The sequence below is a fragment of the Notothenia coriiceps genome, unplaced genomic scaffold (assembly GCF_000735185.1).
Source record: "Notothenia coriiceps isolate Sejong01 unplaced genomic scaffold, NC01 NC01_scaffold00006104, whole genome shotgun sequence".
NCBI classification, from domain to species: Eukaryota; Metazoa; Chordata; class Actinopteri; order Perciformes; family Nototheniidae; genus Notothenia; species Notothenia coriiceps.
In genome coordinates, this window is record NW_011338805.1 from 470,386 (window position 1) to 491,426 (window position 21,041).

The 21,041-nt window shown below is 42.8% G+C and overlaps 1 protein-coding gene across 18 annotated transcripts in view; it reads left to right on the top strand.

The window, feature by feature from the left end:
- The window catches only part of tcf7l2 (transcription factor 7 like 2), a 92,505-nt gene that overhangs the window by 40,345 nt on the left and 31,119 nt on the right, over nt 1–21,041 (top strand). For 11 of the 18 annotated variants that reach the window (XM_010768886.1, XM_010768887.1, XM_010768874.1 and 8 more), the window contains exon 5: nt 2,864–2,923. The exons of the other annotated variants lie outside the window; for them this stretch is intronic. In XM_010768886.1, the coding sequence (XP_010767188.1) occupies nt 2,864–2,923 (60 nt within the window). The remainder of the gene's footprint in view (nt 1–2,863; nt 2,924–21,041) is intronic. 18 annotated transcript variants of the gene reach the window in all.

The following is a 21,041-nucleotide window of genomic DNA, read 5'->3' on the forward strand; positions in this document are numbered from 1 at the left end:
TCAGGTGTACACACACGCGCATCGCTGGCTAGTGCTGCACACACACACACACACACACACACACACACACACACACACACACACACACACACACACACACACACACACACACACACACACACACACACACACACACACAGCCTTAGAGTCTAGAGCCTAGCCCTGGTTGAACAATGTCTCCATTGTTTTGTAAGCTTTCACTGGCAGCAGGGGACGGCTGGAGTGTTAACCATTTCCCAACTGCGCCTCACTGTGTTATTGTGTGTGCGTGTGTGTGTCAGAGGTAGTGAAGCATGGGCACAGGGATGAAGAGAGGGAGGGCACTTGCTCCAAGTGTATGGTAATTAGTGTGGAGGAAGTGATGGAATCTGGCCATTTTTATGGCTTGCAAGACCTCCCACCTGAGCCTTTACAACTACAGAACATGCTTATTTTATCCCCATTCATTCTTATTTCTCTAAAGAATGGGTACTGGCTTTGTGAAAAGAGCTGACGTGTTTTTCATATTATAAGAAAAACAGAACAGAACCCCATCTTAGCCGAGCATTCAAGAAAGACATGCCACAATGACTGTGGATCCCAACAATGGGTCGAAGGACTGTATGAGCATGTGACTGCTACTCTAGTTTGGTGTTAGAAAAGACAGGCCAGGATCACATTCACCTTCCTTGACCGCGTCTCTGTCCATGTTAGAGGAATGGGGATAAAGGGGGCTTCCTGTGGTCTGAATGGGCCATGCACCTGGGTTAGGCAGACAATTGCCCAGAACTCTGGGATGCCTGGCCTCTGCAGCTGTTAATGAGCGACCCCATGGTCAGCAGGCACCACCCACAGACTGTCCATAGGCTTTACCTAGACGGCTTTCTCTATCCTGACTTATGCCGACCTTAAACTGCTCTTTCCTTCTGCATTTAAAGCCTTTTTTCCGACTAACCTCTCCCCCGCTTTTGTCTTCTTTCCGTGCATGAATCCCTCCATTCACCCTTAACCTTTGCTGCAATAGAAATCTCTTATCCCACAAATGTATTTATTGTAATGGCCACTTTTGAAGTAGGATTGACAGATCAGGCATTCCCATTTAAAAATGTAAATATTTTATATATATATATATATATTGAAATAATAATCCTAAATTACATAGACATTGTAGATTTTGTCCATTTAATCTAGTTCTTTTAGGCACGTAATCCAGACCTCAGACAGAGGCCATTGTGCCTGTCTCTCACTGTCTTCTCTAGACAAGACGTTTGTTCAAGAGGTCACGCTTACATCATCGACTCTGGCCAAAATCTGAGGCCGTCGAGACATGGCGTCAGGCTCGGGCACAGACAAAGAAAATGAGAGCACCTCAGTCATTGTCCAGCAGTCTGGACAGCCGCTTGTTCCCACAGACAATCCACTCAATGTTGGCTTAGTCAAGGACAAACCACAACAATGACTGAAGACTCTTCTCGTTACTATCTAAACTTAACAGAACACTTTAACATTTGAATGTTAAAGGTACCCGATTACATGCCATGAGGTTCCTCTAGGTTAAATAGTTATGCTAGTGAGAATCCAAAATAACAAATGTAGCCATACTTCTAACATTAAATGTGTAAAGACTATTGTCTCCCTATTGTAACACTGTAGGAAATGTCAACAGTAGTTTTGTATTGTTTCTGTGTGGGTGTGAATGGCTGTTTGTCTATATTCCTTGCTGTGTTATTGACTGTTAAATAACCTCTGTGAACTTAAGCTACCCCAGGGAATGTGTGACTCTGTTAGACATGCACATTATAGAGGACAATACATATTTGTATCCATGAGTGTATTTGTTTGAGTGTGTTTTGTGTGCTTGTGTTTCACCAATAACTACAGCATTCATTGTCTAGCTGTTATGAAGCGTTATCTATCTGGCCCCGGGGTCAAGCACAAGTACATATATAACCCAGTGATCTTGCTGCAGAGAAAGCGACCTGAACAGTAGCGCTTAGGTCCTGGAGCCCTTCAGTAAACTAAAGACCCTGTTGCTTTTCTCGACATGTTCTAAGACTTCCACTAGCATGTGCTTTCTTCCTCAGAAATCAATACCTCGCTTTCCCTATTTTCTTCCTCTTTCTTCCTTCTCTGTCCTCTCATCTCCTGACATCTCTCTGTAAGATGTCAGATCCGAATGTTTGCTCTTAGGAGCAGTAGGTACAAATCTGCCAGGTTAAACTCCTCCTCCTCCTCTTAAGAAATGTGTATTTGAACAGTGAGTAAGACTAGTAAGTTACATTTTAGTGCGCGCAGTGACGTGATAAAAATAGCAGACTTGACTTCTCTAGGGATCCGTAGTCTGTGCACTTAGAATCTTAGGTAAGTTATATTTGCTCCTAAACAGCTCTAATAACAAAGAAACACATATCTCAGACACTCAGGTGATATCATTTACTCCTCTGTGCCAGATCATGTATTCAGAGCTTTTTGACCACAGTGGAACCCCAGACCAGCTTGACTGCTCCTAAGTGTCTGTAAAAGTGTGGATGCTGTGTAGTTAAAATGTTCTACCAAAGTGGATTATTGTTTTAACAACCAGCCCGCCAGTAGCACCAGCCATGTAACCAGTGCAGAGCCAGTGTTCTCCAATTCCATCTGTGTAAGATTAATAATAATGAGGCCGTACATGCACCCAGGAGAAAGCTGAGCCAGCAGAGACAAGGTAGTAGTTTAAATAACTAAAAAGCCAAGGGGATGTATTATTCCTAGGGAGAACATGTATCTTTTGCATAAAACCTGGCCGGCTAGGAGTGTGTGCAGATGTGTATGTGTGAGAGAGTGAACAAGAGATGGAGAGCTGATATAATTGTGTGACTTGGGAACGTCCGTCTTTGCCTTTCAGGGGCCCTTCTGCTGGGAATTCCCCGGACAGTCAGATCTGAGCCTTCACCAATTTCATTTGGTGAGAGAACTTTGAATTCCAAAAATATCTTGTTGGATTTTTTGGCTGATTCTACACGCAAATTAACAACTGATAATTGATGATTTCTAAACAAAAATAATGAATGAATAACCCCTAAATTCTGGTGATGATGATAATCCTGCTGTGTTGTGCTTTGTGCTATCATTCAGTGCTGCTGCTTTGTTGCTGGTGTGCTTTCCCAATGTCTGAAATGTCAATCTAGGTGAAGGGATATTTGTGAAGGAGGGATATCATTTGAAGCACTAAACACAAAATGTATAGCTTTGTAATTTCTTGTTTGGCTTCTTACTCATTTCTGTGTGTTAAGGATTCTGTTTGCCTTCTCTATTTGTCTTATGACTAACCGGTGTCAGTTTCTGTGTCGTTCTGGTTAATGACGACATTCTCTAGCTCCAGGAGTCGCTGTGTGTGTATTTGGTTTGAATTAGCCTACAATCCAGGCAAAGGCAGTCTCTCTGTTGTGTTTGTGTGTCTTTGAGAAGCTGTTTTTATTAACAGCATCTGGGCCCGAAATATAAGACTGAGAGATAGATGAAGCAATAACACACTGTTTATGTCCACTGGTTGAAGGTCTGGACTTAATTTACCTATCCTTAATGTGACGTAACACTGCATGTCGTCTTATTTAAAACAGATTAGATTCCTCTGTCATTGTCCTGCAACTTTAAACCCTCTTGAACACAAGCTTTAATTTAAAGAGACTGGAACCTAAAGGTAAAGTTAGAAGATTTGACTGTGTTTGGTTTACTTCCTGTGTGAAGTTGGATTGCTGCTTACATAAATAACCAAATAATAACTTATTAACCTGCTCTACCAGAGCTCTCTGGATTGCCTCCTTGAATTGTTTGACTAATCAATTGCTTGTTGATTTTGCACTCCCTGCCACACTTAAATAACACAAGTATATCAAAAAGAAGGAATGTAAATACTACTTTATTGTGCAAATATCCATTAATATGATCGCGCAGTTCAGTTGAATTTAAAAGGAAAAGAAAACAAACTCTGTTCCTCTTGCCATGTCATATCATGGCATGCCTCCCCTCCCTCTCAAGTGCCTTTGCTAGAACTTGTTTGACAAGGTCTGGCAGGATCGCTGTTGGGTGTGTCTGTCTTTCTCCGTGTGTTTGTGTCTTACAAACACACCTTTATCTGCACTAGCGTATGTGTAGTATCATTTTGTCCTCGGTGTGACTTGAGTTTTAGCAGAGCTAGGTCAGGCCAGGTGATAACATGTGTTTTGCATACAACAACACAAACTCAGTTAAACCCGAGAACCAGCAGAGCATAGAAACAAAACTAAGAAGGCTTTAAGAGAGATGTAAGCACGATTTGGTTCACAGTTCATTTGCACAAAGAACTAGGATCAAGGTTCAGGAGTGATATTGATAAATCATCTAATTTATGATCCACCGCTCCCAATAGACCGACAGTTGAGTGTACTCATCTTTTACAAATGTCCCCAGATAGCACGATCCCCGGCTCAGTTCAGCGGCCGGTCCTGTGAGTGACAGCAGACTCGGCAGCTCCCTACGCTACTGTATTAACACTGGAGGCCGTTTCACAGGGAAACTTGTTTTGACAGAACTCCAGGTGTCTCATTGTTGGGGCTGGCATGGTTCAACAGATTTACCAATTAGCACTGGGCTGAGGGCACAGGAAGGGTGGGAGTAAAGAAGAGGCAAGGGAAGAAATGAAACAGGGGGGAGGAAGAGGGAGAATAGATGAGGCGGATTTGGCCACAGTGATGGAATGAGGGTTTGAGTGAGAGGTGCTGGTAGGGTAAGGTGTGGAGGGAGGGGAGGGGGGTTGTGACCATGCGGAGGAAGGCTGGAGTAAGTCGATCCGCGGCCTCGTTTTTGTTTTCAGCAGCAGCAGCAGTATGGAAGGGGCCGCGGATTGAGCTGAGCCACAGAGAGGAGGGGACGAGTTGGAAAAGAAGGAGGGGACAGGAGGGCAGCTGAGGAAACGCAACACTAACACATGATGATTTTCTTTCTTTCACAATATACACCTGAATATGTTTCTATCTTTCTCTTAATTTAGGTGCATACTCAAAGAGCCATATTGTAGGTAATTTGTTATAGATAAACTCCTGACACTTGATTCCGTTATTATGCATTGTTAACACACATCTGTCTGCAGGAGCGTTGGTTTGTTTTTACTGCAGTCCCCCTTGGCTCGCTGTTCTCACCATGGTACGAGGCAGAATTGTGTGGGATTAAACACAATGTTATTACTCACTCTAACCCTCTTTGTTATTCCTCAGAAATGCCGGCTCCTTTTTCCAGGAAGTTTGGAAGTGAACTTTTGAGAGCGGGGTGAAGTGATTTAGTGAATTACACAGAGGTGGCCTGCAGAATTTAGAGTAGTGTTTGCATCTTGAGTGTTATGACACTGATAAAATGCATTAAAATTGACATCTACTGTTGGTTAATACAAATGAGGGTACCACTTTACAATAAGACTACCCTTATAAAGAATTCATTAAGGGTTTATAATTAGGTTGTATACACTTTATTAATTATTAAGAACCATTTATAAACCAGTTCTAACATAGTTTTCATACATCAACACAGTCGCACTATTTGGCAAGATGACTAAGCCTTATACTGGCTACTTAGCGAGAATCAACTCAGTGAACAACAGATACCAAGGATGCTGGCTGATGAAGAAGACAAAGTAAGCTAAGTAGCCAATGTAAGGCTTAGCAGTACAGATAACATGTGGGCTCACTATTTGGCAAGCAACCGGTCACAGTTGCCCTGTTTATCTCATGTCTTATAAAAGCTTATTAATGATTTATAAAGTGTTCACAACCTTATTAATAAATGAATTACAAACTATTCGTAAACCCTTTATAAAGGTAGTCTTATTTCTAAACCCAAATGAGTTTGTTTAGTTGAAAAATGCTTTAACTAGTTAGGGAGTGACAGCCTGTCTGAAGTGTAGTAGCCGCTTTGTTAGTGGTAGCAGAGGAACATTTTGGAGGGAGCTGTTTGTCTGATGTCTTCGGTCTATAGGCAGTTTATGGGATGCCTTTTTCGAGTCAGTATTTAATATTAGGGACAAAAGTTATTCTTAAAGCAGCCATTCTTTAGGGAAACCTGTGCCCTGGGTTTATAATAAAATCTAATTGACATAAAATGTTTAAGCTCTGACACCTAAATCCTAAATATGTATGCGCTTACCTCGTGCCAAGATAAAAATATGACTTTTTATTATATAAGAATTTAAACTTAAGTCTTCCTCAAAGCAATCAAAAATCCAAAGTTTTTTCAACAAAGCACAAAATACATTGTATATAAATCCAGACTACTGCTGTGCCTCATACATCCCTCAGGTTTAGTTATGACTTACTGTTAAGAGATTCCACAATTGCTATAGCATCTCTTTTATACATATGTACAACAGCTTTTGATTGAGAGTGATGGAGACAGCTTTTTGGACAGGCAGAGGAGATGGGGGACTAGGGTGGATAAAGAAGGGGGGGAGGGGTGGAATATGAAGCTTCGCCAAATTCCCCAAAGAACAATTTACAGTTATGGATGAATACACTGTCACAGTCAAATTTGAAATCTGTGGCTGTGTGTGTGTTGAAGACGGTGGGATGCTGAGTGATTCCAGAGAGCACTTAAGCCGCCTTGAATTCACTTTTCTGTTCCCACCCGCGTTCTAACAGGATAGGGGCTTTTCTTTGGAGTTTACAATGGTAAACACCGGGTATCTGCTTTCTGAGTCATTTAGCATCGTCCTCCGTCACCTTCCTCATATATTCCAAACAGTGTTTTCAGGTTTGTCGGGCCAGCTTGAACGAGACTAACCCCCCAATTTATTTGATTTTGTTCCTCTTGGCAGTTCCACTGAAGACCTATCTGAACTTCTCTTGGATTTTTTTGGCTCCGGTTTTGATGTGCGTGTTGTTATCTTATTCTTCTCCGTCTTCGAAGTGTGTGTAGTTGACAACGCCTGAGTGCTAGACCTGCTTTTGTCTAAGCCCAGTGAAGGAATTTGATTTGAGATGTATTTTCCAAACCAGTCAGTTTCCCCCCCCACACTCCTGTTTTTTTGTTTGTTTCCCTTTTTTTCTAATAGTCCTAGAAGTTTGGGACACTTCTTTGAGGCAGGTGATGCTAGGATTTGACTGGTCTCGCATACCCGTGCAAGTGTGTACACATATTTGTATAGAGCCCTTTTTCAATAAAGTTTACTCTAATTGAATTGCCTGTTAAAACGTCACTGAAATCAGTCATGTTATAGCAGGAGGAAAGTGTGATGGGGGTGAAAAGGAGACCATGAGATTAAGGACGATCATTTTGGATGAAGGGAGAAATGGCTCAATCCTCACAGTATACTGTATGGGGTATTTTTCCTGGGAGAGAAGTCTAAACTAATGTGTCAGACCTCTTTTTTCTCATCAGCGAGATGTGCTATAGTATTGGCTAGACATCGCCTGCGAGAGATGCAGAGAATTGCATGCTGGGAAAAGAATAAACAAGCCTGTCACTAAAGTTGGGAAGAATCCTTAGTGCAGCGTTACTGTCAAAAAGCAGCTTCCATTTCATACATTATTAACATTACCTAAACGCATTATTTGTGTATTTATTCATTCATTTGTCTTGTTAACATCCTCCTGGAGTAAGATAAACAGCGCGGCCAGACTGCCTGTGTGACAGTTGTGTGTGAGATTTGAATAAAAAGCCCAGCAGCGTGATTGGAGCGAGACAGGAGCGGATTCTATGGACACCAGACTTCCTCTCCAGGCTCATTAAGGGACAGTAAGGCGATGATGTCGAATCGGCACGCACTTTACCGGCCTGCCTTATTCTTTGAACAGCGTCGCCCTCTTATCTGCAACATGCTCTGTTCCTCCATAACAAGACGCTCCCACTCCCGTGCACACACACCCGCTCTGTCTGTCTCCCTTTCTCGCGCACTCACATTCTGCCTACATACACACTCTGCACACTTATTTAGTTTGTGTAGACAGAAAAACTCTTAAGTATGTGGATTGTCCACAGAATTTTGGCAGCTTTTGTTGTATTTTCTCCTACGCTATCGAAAAAGCCTGGTACTTGTTTTTTTTTGTTTTTTTGTCCTATTTTTCTGCACAGACATCACAAATGGATATTTTAATTGGAACTTTTGGCACTGTCTCCATCTTGTGTTGAGATGGCAGACAAGTGAGTGGCTGGCCGGGCTGATTGGTGTGTAGCGAGGCGTGGCTAAATCAACTGGCAGCCTGAATAGCTCGCTTGATTCTCACTGGCATTCACCGGAATCCATTGCAGTTTTTTTTTTATACAAGATTCTTTCTTCGGATAAGGTCTGGAATAACCAACAAGGGAGAGAGAATACCTCCTCCTTCCTTGAAGCATGACTTCCTTTTTGTTTTGCCGGTGCAGTTTACTTGACTTTATGCCAACTCACTTTTTGGTGCTTAAGCATTGTCAGAAACAAATGGCTAACCCTTGTTGTTGCTGTACTCCAGCTTTAGATTCATTCACTTTACGTGCAGGTTTTGAAATGTTAATGGCCTCGTGATAATGGAAATAATCACATTACCATAATGAATGATCATTGCACTCTTGATATTTCCATTTTACAGTCTACTAACTCAAAGCAAGTGTGGTAAGCCTGTTGGGATTAGTGCAGATAACAAAACTGATGGAATCAGTCCTGACGATCGTTTTAAATGTCTGCTTTTTGAAGTGACATTCAGTCTCCAGACTACGTGACCGACTTAGTCGTGACTCTCTTATGCACGCTTGGGTTTTGTTTCTTAAGTTGTTGCAATGACTTACCAGGATATGTGTGCACCTTAAGGTTTAAGCATTAGCACTAAAGCAAATGGAATTGAACAGCTGATCAAACCTGCTAACTTGTAATGTGATAGAGGTTGAAACCTGAGTAAATGCTCACTAACTTAAGTGGATTCATTCCTGTACATTTTTGTAATAATTTAGTCAATATCCAGCTCCTTAATTCAAGGAATTAAAAGCAAGTAGATCCCCAACCCCAATTGACATGTTGAGCCTGACTCAATCTGGCTCCACTGCAGCAACTAATGCAAACCACATGCTTGAGCTGCCTATCTGCATAAGTAAACACCTGTTTAAACTGTGGGCAGTCTTTTCCCTCAAACAGTAAATTCAGGCACACTCACGCCAGAGGCAGAGCAGCTGCGCAGCCGGGTCAGGTTGGAGTCATTGTAATCCTCCTTGACATAATGTAGTCCTTGTGTTTGGCAGGGCCCTTGAGTGTGTGTGTATATATGTGTGTGTGTGTGTGTGAGGAGGAGGAGAGCAAATGTGAGAAAGATATTGTGAGTGCAGGTGGGGTTGTATGATCTGTATGCTCACATACAAATAAGTGTTTTTGTGTATGTGTGTGTGGCAGTGGGCCTTTCTCTCCGGGCTGGTAGTCAGTGCTGTGTAATTACCTGGCTGTCTGCCACCGAGCCCCACTGGAGCAGAGACAAAAGTGGAGCTGTGTCTTACACAACGCCACGCAGCAGCCCATCTGAACCACTGGCCCACAGTGTGTTCGGGGTCGGGACACAACATGGGAGCTCTTGAGACGCAGGTCAGGGGAGATTTCTAGAGACAAGAACAAAATAAAATCTAAATTCACAGATGTTAACTCTCTGGTTGCTGTGGTCATGATCAAATTATTATTACTTATGCCAGAACATTCCATAGTTGAAAGTGCTTCCTGAAATTTCTTTTTTTTCACATTGGAGATTGAAAAAAAGTAAATATTTGGCATTATAACCTTATACAATGAATGGATAATTAAAGTTGTTGCTTAACTGTATGTGACTCTATGGAGAAATACGTACAAAAGTAAGCACAGGCCAACGCAGGGCTACAGGCCAGAAAATGTTGTGAAATGTTACACCACTGCCACAGGGTAGAGAGCTCTTAACTGACAGACACAGACGGAAACCCAGGCCAACCAATCAGAAGCCAGGAGACACCACATGATAGATTTACAGCATTGGCATAAAGAACATCTCTCAACTGGTACGTGACTTCTCATTGCCTCACCATTTTCTGGGCAACTGATATCTGCTCTAATACAGAGGTGCCCCCCCCCCCTACTTGTGAGGGCCAGGGCGAGCACGCGAGCTGCACGAGAGCATAGTGTCAGTCTGCCTCTCCTGCCATTTTAATTGTTATATCTCCTCAGCCTTGATATGAGCAAAAAGGGAGGCCTCTGCAGAACCTGGCACATCAAAGGCTACCTCCCCTAGTCTTACAAGTTGCCTGTCTCTTTGGAGGAGCCCAGGCTTCGGAGAGCCAGAAAAAGGGGATTGGAGAGGCGGTGTGGATTCCCGGCTGGAATGAGTTTGATGGGCTAATTGTAGCCCCCAGTGGACACAGGCACACATCACAGAGGGCCGTCAGAGACTGGAGCAGAAGCTGTGGAGAGGATCTGCAGTGGCTGGAAGAAACTCCTGCTAGCTTCCCCCTCCATCTCTGGATTTCTGCACATAGCCTTTGATTTCAGTATCCCATCTTGAGCATATGAATTTCAGAAATATACCCAACATATATCACTCTTTTACTCAGGTGTCTTTTTCTAGTTCTGTACATGTATCTCCTTCTTGGCTCTGTAAATCTGGCCTCTCCATTAAGTAGCCCTTTGGTTTTTTCATCCACAAAGCTGCCGGTTACTTTTTTTTAATTATTTTGTGTTTTTCTGAGATGGAGCTTTAGGCCTAATCTGCTCACTTTCACAATCACCATCGGAATTGACACTTTCTCCAGGCGCTTGTGTGAATTAATGATGCAAGCTGCTGGGAAGCTTTGACCAGAGTGCGTGTTGGTCATTACATTTAATAAGCTTTTTGACTGCAGATTCAACGGCTGAAACATAACACAATGGATTACAAAGCAATGTAAGATACAGACAAGCACGCACAATTCTTACGCCTTACTACCAACAACATTATCAACTGGCTCGACTGTACTGGTGATCAAAAAGCTTCCCGGCAGCTTTGAACAGTTCTCTTTTTATCCCCATCTGCATCAAAAAGAAATCAATAGCCAAAACTTTTGAGCGCTTGTATCAGTTCTTTCTCCCAATAGCCAGTTGTGAATTATGCCACAAGAGTAAAACACAGTTAAAAGGAGAAAGGCACAAGGAGATGACACCAGCAAGGAAGCGGCTTGTGTTGGGGTAGGGCCCTGACTGGGAGAAAATCAATGGCAGGGAACACTTCCATACACGGAAATGGCACAATGGGAGGGAGGGAGAGGAGGGAGTAGAGATTCTTTTTTTTTTTCTTTTTTTTTTTACTGAAAAATGATGCATTTGTTTTACCCAGGGAGAGAAAAAGCAAAGACGAGGAGAGAGAAAAAAAAAACACTCTTCTGAACATCTTTTGAAAAAAGCAAGTTCTTTGGTGAGGTTGAGTTGTGTGGTTAAGGTTTGTTTTATCCAACTGTGCGGAAGCGTGTGTAGCTGTCTTTCAGGTCTCTTTTTAGTTGAGGCGCAGAAAGACTACTCATGGCATGTTCAAGGGCACTCAGTGGACACGGATGCCCTGCAGGAGGCGGATTTATGAATACAACATGAGTAAACAGACACCTACATATACTATTAAAATAGTAAAGCCTAGTACTCCGCCGGAGAGACGCTTAAGTAGCCATTTGAGCTGGTCCGTAGCAGTTCAACCTTACTCTTCTGAGGGTCATTGATAAAGACTTGTGAAAAATCAGCTGTAATTTGCCTGATAGAGGAATGATTTGCACATTGGCAGTAATGTATTCCTGTGTGCACATTCCTCCAATACAACCATTTTAGTATTCATTTTAGTGATAAAGGATTTTTTTTACACAGCAGCTGTGAACAATGAATACAATAGCACACAAACTCGAAACACAATTCCAAGCCTGAGCCTTGAATGGCATTCAGACTTCACTGTGACTGAGCGAACCCATTCAGAGGGAGTACGCGGCGGTTGGAGAGATGGTATCAAGTTGCCTGCAGATGGAGGTCAGTGTGACTGGCACAGTTGGCACCTTGGCACAGCGGCAGTGTGCTGCAGCACTCAGCCCCGCAAAGGATGCGTCTTCTGAAGGGGGGACTGGGGAGCGAAGCCTTTTTTCTCACTTCTCCGTTTTTTTTTTTATTGTCTGCGCTTCCTGTTTTGAAAGCCATTAAGGAGCAAATTTCCTCACAGCGAGAGGGGAGATGAAAAGGCCCGGTCTTTTGAAACATGTCCAAGCGCAAATGTGTAAAAGAGGGGGAATGATAGCTATCTGTAAACATCTCTGTTGAGGGGTCGACGGAAAAGGAATTGTGAGATAATGATACATTCATTTAGGTTCTTTTATTTTTTTTTGATTTGCTGATGAAAGAGATGCTGCCGTTTTTGTTCCAAGCCAGCTGTATTGCTCTATTCACAACCACACTAATATATGAGGGCAGGCTCACATAACTACACAGCCACCAGCCCCAATCCCCCTTCCGAAAATGCTTTGTGACATCTGCATCCACACATGTCTGCATTCACTGTAGCCAGTGAGTATTTATAGACGAGTTGGTTTTGTCATCCATTGATCCCTTCGGGTTCTCTGATCACAAAACTGTTCTTTTAAGTAGCTTTTATGTGGCATCATAAAGGTAATCTCTGTGTATTTGAACTGAGAGCACCCGAGGTTACCTGTGGAACATGACCTGGTTATAGAAACTTGAACAGGCCCTTGGCAAATCTTTCCAACCAAGTCCAACACGGGGGACACCATTTAGTCATTTCGTCTGTCACAGCTGTCATTTCTGTTTAGTAGTTGGCATACAGTATATTTACACCAGTTTACTCTCTATGGTGCTTGCCTCATTTCTCAAGAGTAGCGGTAGCTTGATGCTGCAGACTCTCCTCCTCCCTCTCCTCTTCCTCCTCCCTCCTCTACCCCTCACTGCCCCCGAGCCTGGGCAGTCTGTGCCTCTTAATAAAACTGACAGGCTCTAATTGGGCTTAATTGCACCCTTCGGGCGTCGTCAAAAGGAGTGTTGCTAAACAAACTGCAGGGTCTGCAAGCAGGCCAGCCAGTCTGCAGCAGCACGTTGGCCGCTGAGCATGTATGTGTACAAATCGCCAAAGCTCTCGCATTGATGTACAATATGTGTGTGCGTATTATAGCACAATAGGAATGTGCATGAGTAAGCATCACATTTAATTGTGTGGGTGTATAGGTGCACCGAGGTTGGATGGATGTAGCAAACCATTCATTCCTCACAGTGAGCCAACTAAACAAGAGCTCACAAGTCTGAGAATCTTATGCATTCAAGCAGGCAGCGTCGCCCGACTGTGAGCCAACATGAGCTCTCTGCCGCTAAATCGACACCGACAGTAAAGCGGAGTACGTCTGTGTCTTTGAGGATGTGTCTACAACTCTAGGTGTCAGAAAAGCCTTTTTTAAATCCCTGCTATTATGGAAAACCTCACACCAAACATATCCCCGTCTGCTTTTTAGCACTATAAGCAACAATAAAGAGCAGTGCTTTGCATCCCAGTAGCACCACCTCCTGGTAAACGGACAGGGGCGAGCATGATGCTGGCTCTCATTCGATCGTGGTCTAATTCAGAGAGGTGGGGCAGGCACTCGCCACATGGGCCTTTGCCGGGTCACTGAGCACAATCGATGGAGAGCTCCAGATGCGATTGAGTCATTGAATGGCAAAGCCTAACCTGTGTGTGTGTGTGTTGGTGTGTGTGAGATGGAGAGTATAAGGTGGCAATGACCCCTAAAGCCGCGAACCGCCAGGAAAAAGGAGATAATCACATTGAGCACAGCACTGTGCTATAATTCTTCTGGCCATTTGTTCCCCTTTTCCACCCTCTGAGCTATTTACTCATTATGAGCTTTCACAGGCTGTTAGTCCTCCCGAAAAGTTTTTGGGGCTTCCAGTTTGTTTTGAAGCCATACAGCTTGATACAGAAAATGCCACGCACAGGATGATTTCTGTTGTGTGAGGCGTTGTATGCAAGGAAAGACACGGGGAACGAGGCATCCACAGTGTTCTTTTTCCAGAGCCTAAAAGTCATGTAATGATGCAGTGGCTGAGCTGAAGGCCCCATAAAGACTGGAAGGGCCTCATTTCAGTGGCCTGCTGCTGCTTCAGTGCCCGACTAGCAGACTCTGTCGCCCCTTCTTTTAGGAAAAGAGGCAGAGCACATAATTAAGACATACAGCCCAGGGTGGACTGAATATATAGACGGAAAATATAGAGAAGCAGACCAGTCGGCCTCAATCACAGCCTGTGGTTTAGTGTTTGGCTGCAGACGGTGCCCAGACCTGTACGGGTGTGTGTGTCTTACTGTTGGTGTGTGTGCGTTTGTCTGTCAGCAGTCTGAGCAGCATGCTATAAAAGGCTGGTGAGTCGAGCCGTAGCCTCTCTGTGTGTCGGGGTCACAGCGAGCCAAACTGTGAATACGTACACACACTGAGTATTCTATGTGTTTATGTGTGTTTGAGAAGGATGCGAACCCCACTCCCTGACCCAAAGTTTCTTCCCTATAACATCTCTCCGTATTCATCCCTGTAGTAATATATAATCCTGCTGTCCGGGGCAATAGTGTGTATCTGAGAGGACATATCCTCCTGATCCATGACTTTACGCTCAGCGCTCTCACACAAACACACATGCAGACTTTGCCGCTCACGCCTCAGTTGTTTCAGTGCTTTGTCACTCTCTAATGATAACTATCCATCAATGGTAGGGGCGTTGCTCTTGGAAATGAAGATGGATTGAATTAGTGTTGAGCGCACTGACCGCTGTATTGTGGCGGCAACCCGTAATTACACTGTCAGGTCCATTGAACCCCCCTCAACGAGACACTGAACTTAACACATTTGCACCAGTGTTGATTACAAGGTCTCTTAGTCTGGGCAGATTCACATCATGTAGTTCCTAATGGCTAGTGAAAGGCCCAGTCATTTGTGGAGGATTAGTGTATCGTGGTGTTTACGCAGCGGTTCCCCCACATTGACTTAACAGCAGTAGTAATTGCCCACAAATTGACCCCATATTGTTGGAAAAATTCAAACAATAGCAAAGGCTTAAAGCTGTCCCATTATGACCAAATACACAATTGTGTTTAGAACTTGAATATATAGATAATATATCGTACATATCTTGTTCATATGTTATATATCTTACATTGTGACAGTAAGGGAAAAAAAGGCTTTTAAATTAAATTGTAATAATTTAGGTATGTTGTGAGGTAACACTTTTGAAACTGTATGCTTCTAATAATAGAATTGTGTTCATGCAATTATATTTTAGTGTAAGATATGCTGCCACAGTAACTTCCAGAAATATGCCCAGCTTCATGGAAATGCAGTTTTTTTTTTACAAACAAACCTTAAAAAAGTGTTTGGCTGGTAATTAGCTTTCAGATATCTTTTAAAAACCCTGCTGTATTTGCAGTTTTAAGCAACAGGACATTCATGTTAGTTCTGAATGGAATCTGACATTACACCATTGGTCTTTGAAGAAACACAAACACAAGATAGCGTTAACTGTGTGGGGCGGCGAAGGTGAATTAACCAAGCACAAACAACCAAACTCTCCCCCCTCCATCACCCTATCTCCCCCTCTCTGTGGGAAATGGAAATTGGGCTGAAGTGTTAGTTATTAAATACGTCCGGGGAAACTCCAGGAAATGGACTTCATTTCATATAGAGGCACATGACTCGGAGGATCTTAGCGAACCAATTAACCTCACCTCAGCTCATTAAAAACTCTCCTTTCATGGCCAGAAGCAGCGACTCATCCGCTAACACGGGACATGAAAGCACAAATTTGTCTATCCAAAACTCTTAAAAGTAATTGGAAAGGTAGATTCGAAGGGCCAGTAATCAAGTGACACAGCCTAAGTCGAGTGAAGTGAAAATAGAGTTGATTATTGAGAACGGGGACGGACACATCGCACAGATGATCTCATGAAAACACTGAATATATTATCAGTTTTAGAAGGGCAACAGTGTGCCGTATAGTTCTTAAAGTTACCCAGGGGGATTAAGACCATTTCACTCAAGGTCACCACATGGTAGAGGGGCATCCTGAGTGCAAGCAGCTGGAGAGACTCAAACAATAGAAGTCACCTCGCTTAGTGCCTAAATGAAGGCCAGGGGAGTTGTTTTGCAAATGATTTAGGTAGCAGCAACCTGACATCATCAATTTACTGTAAGATAAATTCCTACAAGTTCATAGCGTGCCCGGGAATATCAACAAATACGGAGAACAAAATATTGTTTTCCTGCTTTGTTTGCGTTTGTAAGCTTAACTCCACATGACTCATAGTTACCTTTTTAGTTTTCTCTTTCAATCTCATTCATAGTCCATTTGTGTCACCCAACAAGAACACGAATATACGTCATAACTTAAGGATTAAGGCGCAGTAATTGCATGTGCAGCGTGCTCTGATTATTTTTTTTTTCCTGCAGATAAAACACTATTCTCAGGCCTTTGTTGAAACCATCTAATGGGTTAATGGCATTGAGAGGAAACCATTCAGCCCTTTCCACGCCAGCGTGTGTGTCTGCATGTGCACGTCTTGGCTCACACTGTGCACACCCATCAAGCCGCATGCAAACAACCAATCTCTGTCATCTGCATCAAAATAATTACAGTGAGATAAACACACCATTTGACCATTTTCACAGTGATCTAATCTGAAGCCGGGCTGTGAAAGCGCACGGGGGAGATGATCAAATCCCTGCTTAATGGAACTGATCAGTACTGTGTGTTCAACATTCAGCCGAAAGCCGTTTACAAATGTATCTCCTCGTCTTTCTCTGCTTTTAGCATGCCCGCTTTGTCTCTTCAGTCATGTCTATTTACAACTGAAAATTAGGGCAAAAATTACATTTAGTTTTGATTTAGATTTTGACTTTGTGTTCTATTTTTCTTCGCTGTATATTCTGTGTAGATTAGAAATGAGAATAGAGGCAAAAGCCTTTTGTCTTGAGTTCAGGATTGCGATGAACTGGGAGTGTATTGGTTACATCCCTGTTCCTCCATCCGTTTCCATCTCTTAGCTAGAAGGCAAACGGCATCCGAAATCTGATTAGCCCCCATTATAAAGAGTGATATTTTCATCCCGCCGATTCTCGGCACTGCGTCAGAGCATTTGGTCGCTTTAATGCCGGGAAAAGCCTGCTCCTTTGACAGATAGTAGATACTCCCAACATCACTTGTTTGGACATTTCTGTCTTTTGTGACATGGAATAAAAGACGGGCAAGAAAATAAAAAGCAACTAAATAATGTCAAAAGATCAGAAATCAATGGGCTGGAGAAACGTGATCCGCACGGCTCCGTATGCGACCGGCCCCCCCTTCGCATTACGAGTTGTCTTTCTACATCCACTAAAGTTGCTTTTGTTCACCCCCTCGGAGATGTAACTCAAGCATGAGGAAGCCGTCTGACAATGTTTTGATATCGGCAAAAAATAGCCTTTTACTTAAAGGTTACTGGCCAAGGTTTATTGAGTTACATGTTCATCAGTGATGGGAGGCTGAACAGTTGAGCCATGAGAGAGCTTCATTAATGTGTAGGTTTAGATTTCACATTTTGATGTAACCGTGATGTGGAGTAGGAGGAAATGATCAATGAGGCTGTGGATAAAATGGTAGTTTAGATGGAAGTTGGGTTTAAAGACAGTTTTTTTCATCAGAGCAACAAAAAAATCCATGCAACAAAATCCATATTTAAATATAGGTTAGAACAAATATATATAATGCACTCATTGTATTAGAGAATTCAGGATTTGTTGGTAATAACCAATATATCAAAACATGTCCCTTACATTTGTTATTAAATTATATATAGTTACACCTTACGAAAAACATTTTATTTATGTAGTTGAATTTCCTTTATTTTTGTATTTCTTTAATCTGATAATAGTTCCCCTTGTTGGGTAAAAATAGACACTGAATTTATCAACGTCATCGTAGTATTTCCGTTAAGACTGTGGGTCACTGTCAGGCTACTTTATCGCCTTCTTTTCTTCCGAAAGAAATAGTTTTTACTCTTTTTTTTAATAGGAATTTTCACGGGTTATTCTAGAGGTTACAGAATAGGGTTTCAACTTCTGTGGGAGTTGTGATCTGTTCTAATGAGAAAAAGAAAATGCAGCACCACAATGCTTTGTGTCACCCACTGAGGCTGAGAGATAGACACAGGATTAAAAAAAAAAGAAAGGGGGGAAAAAACAATTTCTGGACATTTCTAGGAGATAAATTTAATTTCTTTGCTATTTGGAGGTCTTCTTTGAAAATGCAATTGTAATGAACACATTCAAAACTGGAGAATAGATTTACCCTCGGCTTCAAATAAGTCGGCGTTATCGGACTCTGTCATTCGCTCCTTTCCATTTTCGAGCTGCTAATTGATGTTTTTGATGTCGGCGAGAAAATTGAAGAAAATGTCATGTGTGAACCGGCGCGGAAGTTAATAAGATTGACTTCGTTGACTGAATTCACAATGAGGGAAAGAGAGGCGTGTAATGGGGACTGCTGCGAATTCGCCCGTCCATCTGCCGAGGGATGAAATCGACACCTAGCACGAATGGGCCCGTAGAGGTCGATGTGGAGGGATGGAGCATTTGGGATGCCCCCTCCACCTCGTAGGAAAAAAAAGAAATCTGGGTTTTGTTTTCAGACTGATTGGAGTGCATAAGCAGCTGTTTTTTCCAGGGTCTGGGTGAAGCTTTTCGGGTGGAGTCGTCTCCCAGAGCGGCCTCCTTCGTCGCTCCAAACAATAGTCGTTCTTTATGCTGTTTTGAGTCTGAAAAGCCACAGTGCTTCACAAAGGTTAGATTAAGATGTGGCTAAAAGATGCACCAATATGAGTTAGGGTCATTGCATATGCTTGGCCAATGTGTAACAGAGCCTGAACTTAAATCCCCTTAAATAAAAGGATAGAAGCACCACCGGGGTCGCTCCATATTGAGCCATTTATCGGGAGCTGGCTGAAAGCCAAACGGAGCCGCTTTACTTCTCACGTTCTATCTCTTAAAGTGGATTTTATCGAGTTATCAAATTATTTGTCAGAATTTGCTTATTTTTAATAAAGGTATATTGTTAATTTAAAATAATTTATTTGTCGATTCTCATTAACGTTAAGTGTTATAGGTTCTACGTTTTTAATTGGGCAACGGATTAGCTGAGTTTGGTTCAGTGCTTCTGATTATTTTTCCTGGCCTAAAGGGGACTGAGCTAAACCCCTAATACGGCCAGTACCCCTAAGCGCTCTTCTTTTTGAAGACACCAAACAAAAAAAAAGTGGCCTCTGCTTGCGTTCGGCCCTCCGAGGATCGTGGATAAGGGACATTATTCTCAGAATAGGCAATTAATTCCGCTGGCAACGATCGGTTAGAGCTTCTTCCCCCACCGCCCCTCCAAACGCCCTCCTCTCCACCCTCCACTCGCCATTTGAAATGCTAACACAATGAAATATTTTTCTATTGGTCCGTGTCCCTCGGCTAAGCCACCGCCGCGGGCAAATAATTTAATCGACTGATGAGACCACAGGCGTGCCCGATAAAAAGGTTAACTGTACGTGACACGCACTCCAAGTAGCCCGCGGTACCTTGAACTCTCAAGTTCTGTAACTTTTATTTGACTTTTTATTGTTTGCGAGGCTGGGCTTGTTTGGCCGCCAAGGCCGAAAACGCAGCAGTTTTATGTCGCCGTATTACTGAAAAATGAGGATAACGTGACGGATTTCTTTTTTATAAAGCAATTTTCTTCGTTTTGATTGTGCTATTCCTGCGATGGCATTTAGCGAGCGGGTTCTATTGTCCGTTGATATTTGACGGCTTTTTGTCAGAACGATAATCAAATGCAATACCTTTCAGATGATAACTCAGGACAGATTAATCCATGTAATGCAGTGTTTCAGTACGATTGAGGAATTAATTTGTTTAAAAGGTGAACATATTTCCCATGAACAGAATGAAATTGATTAAAACTATTTTTATATCAAACAAACATAAATATTATAAACATTCTAATTCGAAACCAAAACCGTTTTCTTTCATAACATTTCTTCTCCATTTTGTATCCATTGTTTTGGGTTTTACAATAGCCTGGCTCTGCTCTGTGAGCTTAAAGAACAATCCAGGCTGGCACATTTCTCCACCTTCAGGGATAGGCAAGGTAGACTGCCAGATAGTGGGAGGAGGATCCCAGGCTGTTTATAAATTGTTAGTAAAAGATATATGGGCACAGAACAGGTATGGCTGCTGCAGTACCCCCAACCCCATCTTTCATGCACACACAACACACACACACACACACACACACACACACACACACACACACACACACACACACACACACACACACACACACACACACCAGTCGGATGTCGCAACGGCGCATTGCAATTGGGGTTTTGGTTGATTCTAAAAAAACAAAGTCTTGGCTTCCAGAATATCAATCTTTTATATCTCATTTATACAATAAATACATTACCCCCCTCGGAAAATACACACACACACACACACACACACACACACACTGTGTGAGGACTGAGGCAGGTGGCTCCCCATGGCTGCAGCTTCATGACAACATGCCATTAGAAATAGCAGGCCTGTTGATCAATCCTGCCGACATGACAGCTTCGCCGCGAGGCCTGGCTCTTTGAGTGCCGACGCCGCGGCAGCTCCCTCTCCCGTTTCTCCCCACTAATTGGTGAAGGTTTCTCTTATATATGCTCGTGGCACAGGGCTTTTTTCTCTCCTCTACCTCCTCCTCCTTCTTTTCTTCTTTTTCTCCCTCTCCCTCTTTTTTAGCTTCTCTTTCCCCATCTATACCCCCACCGCTGCCACCCATTTTTTTATCTCTCCTTCTCCCTATATATATATAAAATATTTTTTTTGTTTTTCATTTTAACATTGTCACATTGGAAGTGATAACTTTGGATGAGATATTGCAAGTGGGTTGAGCAAAGGGATGTGTGTGCCGCGGGCGCTGTTCGTTCTGTATTTTTTGCGGGACTATTGGAGCTGGGATTTGACATTGACTCTAGGCAATGTGCATCAGCACCAGATACACAATGGGGATCATCTAGAAAAAAAAC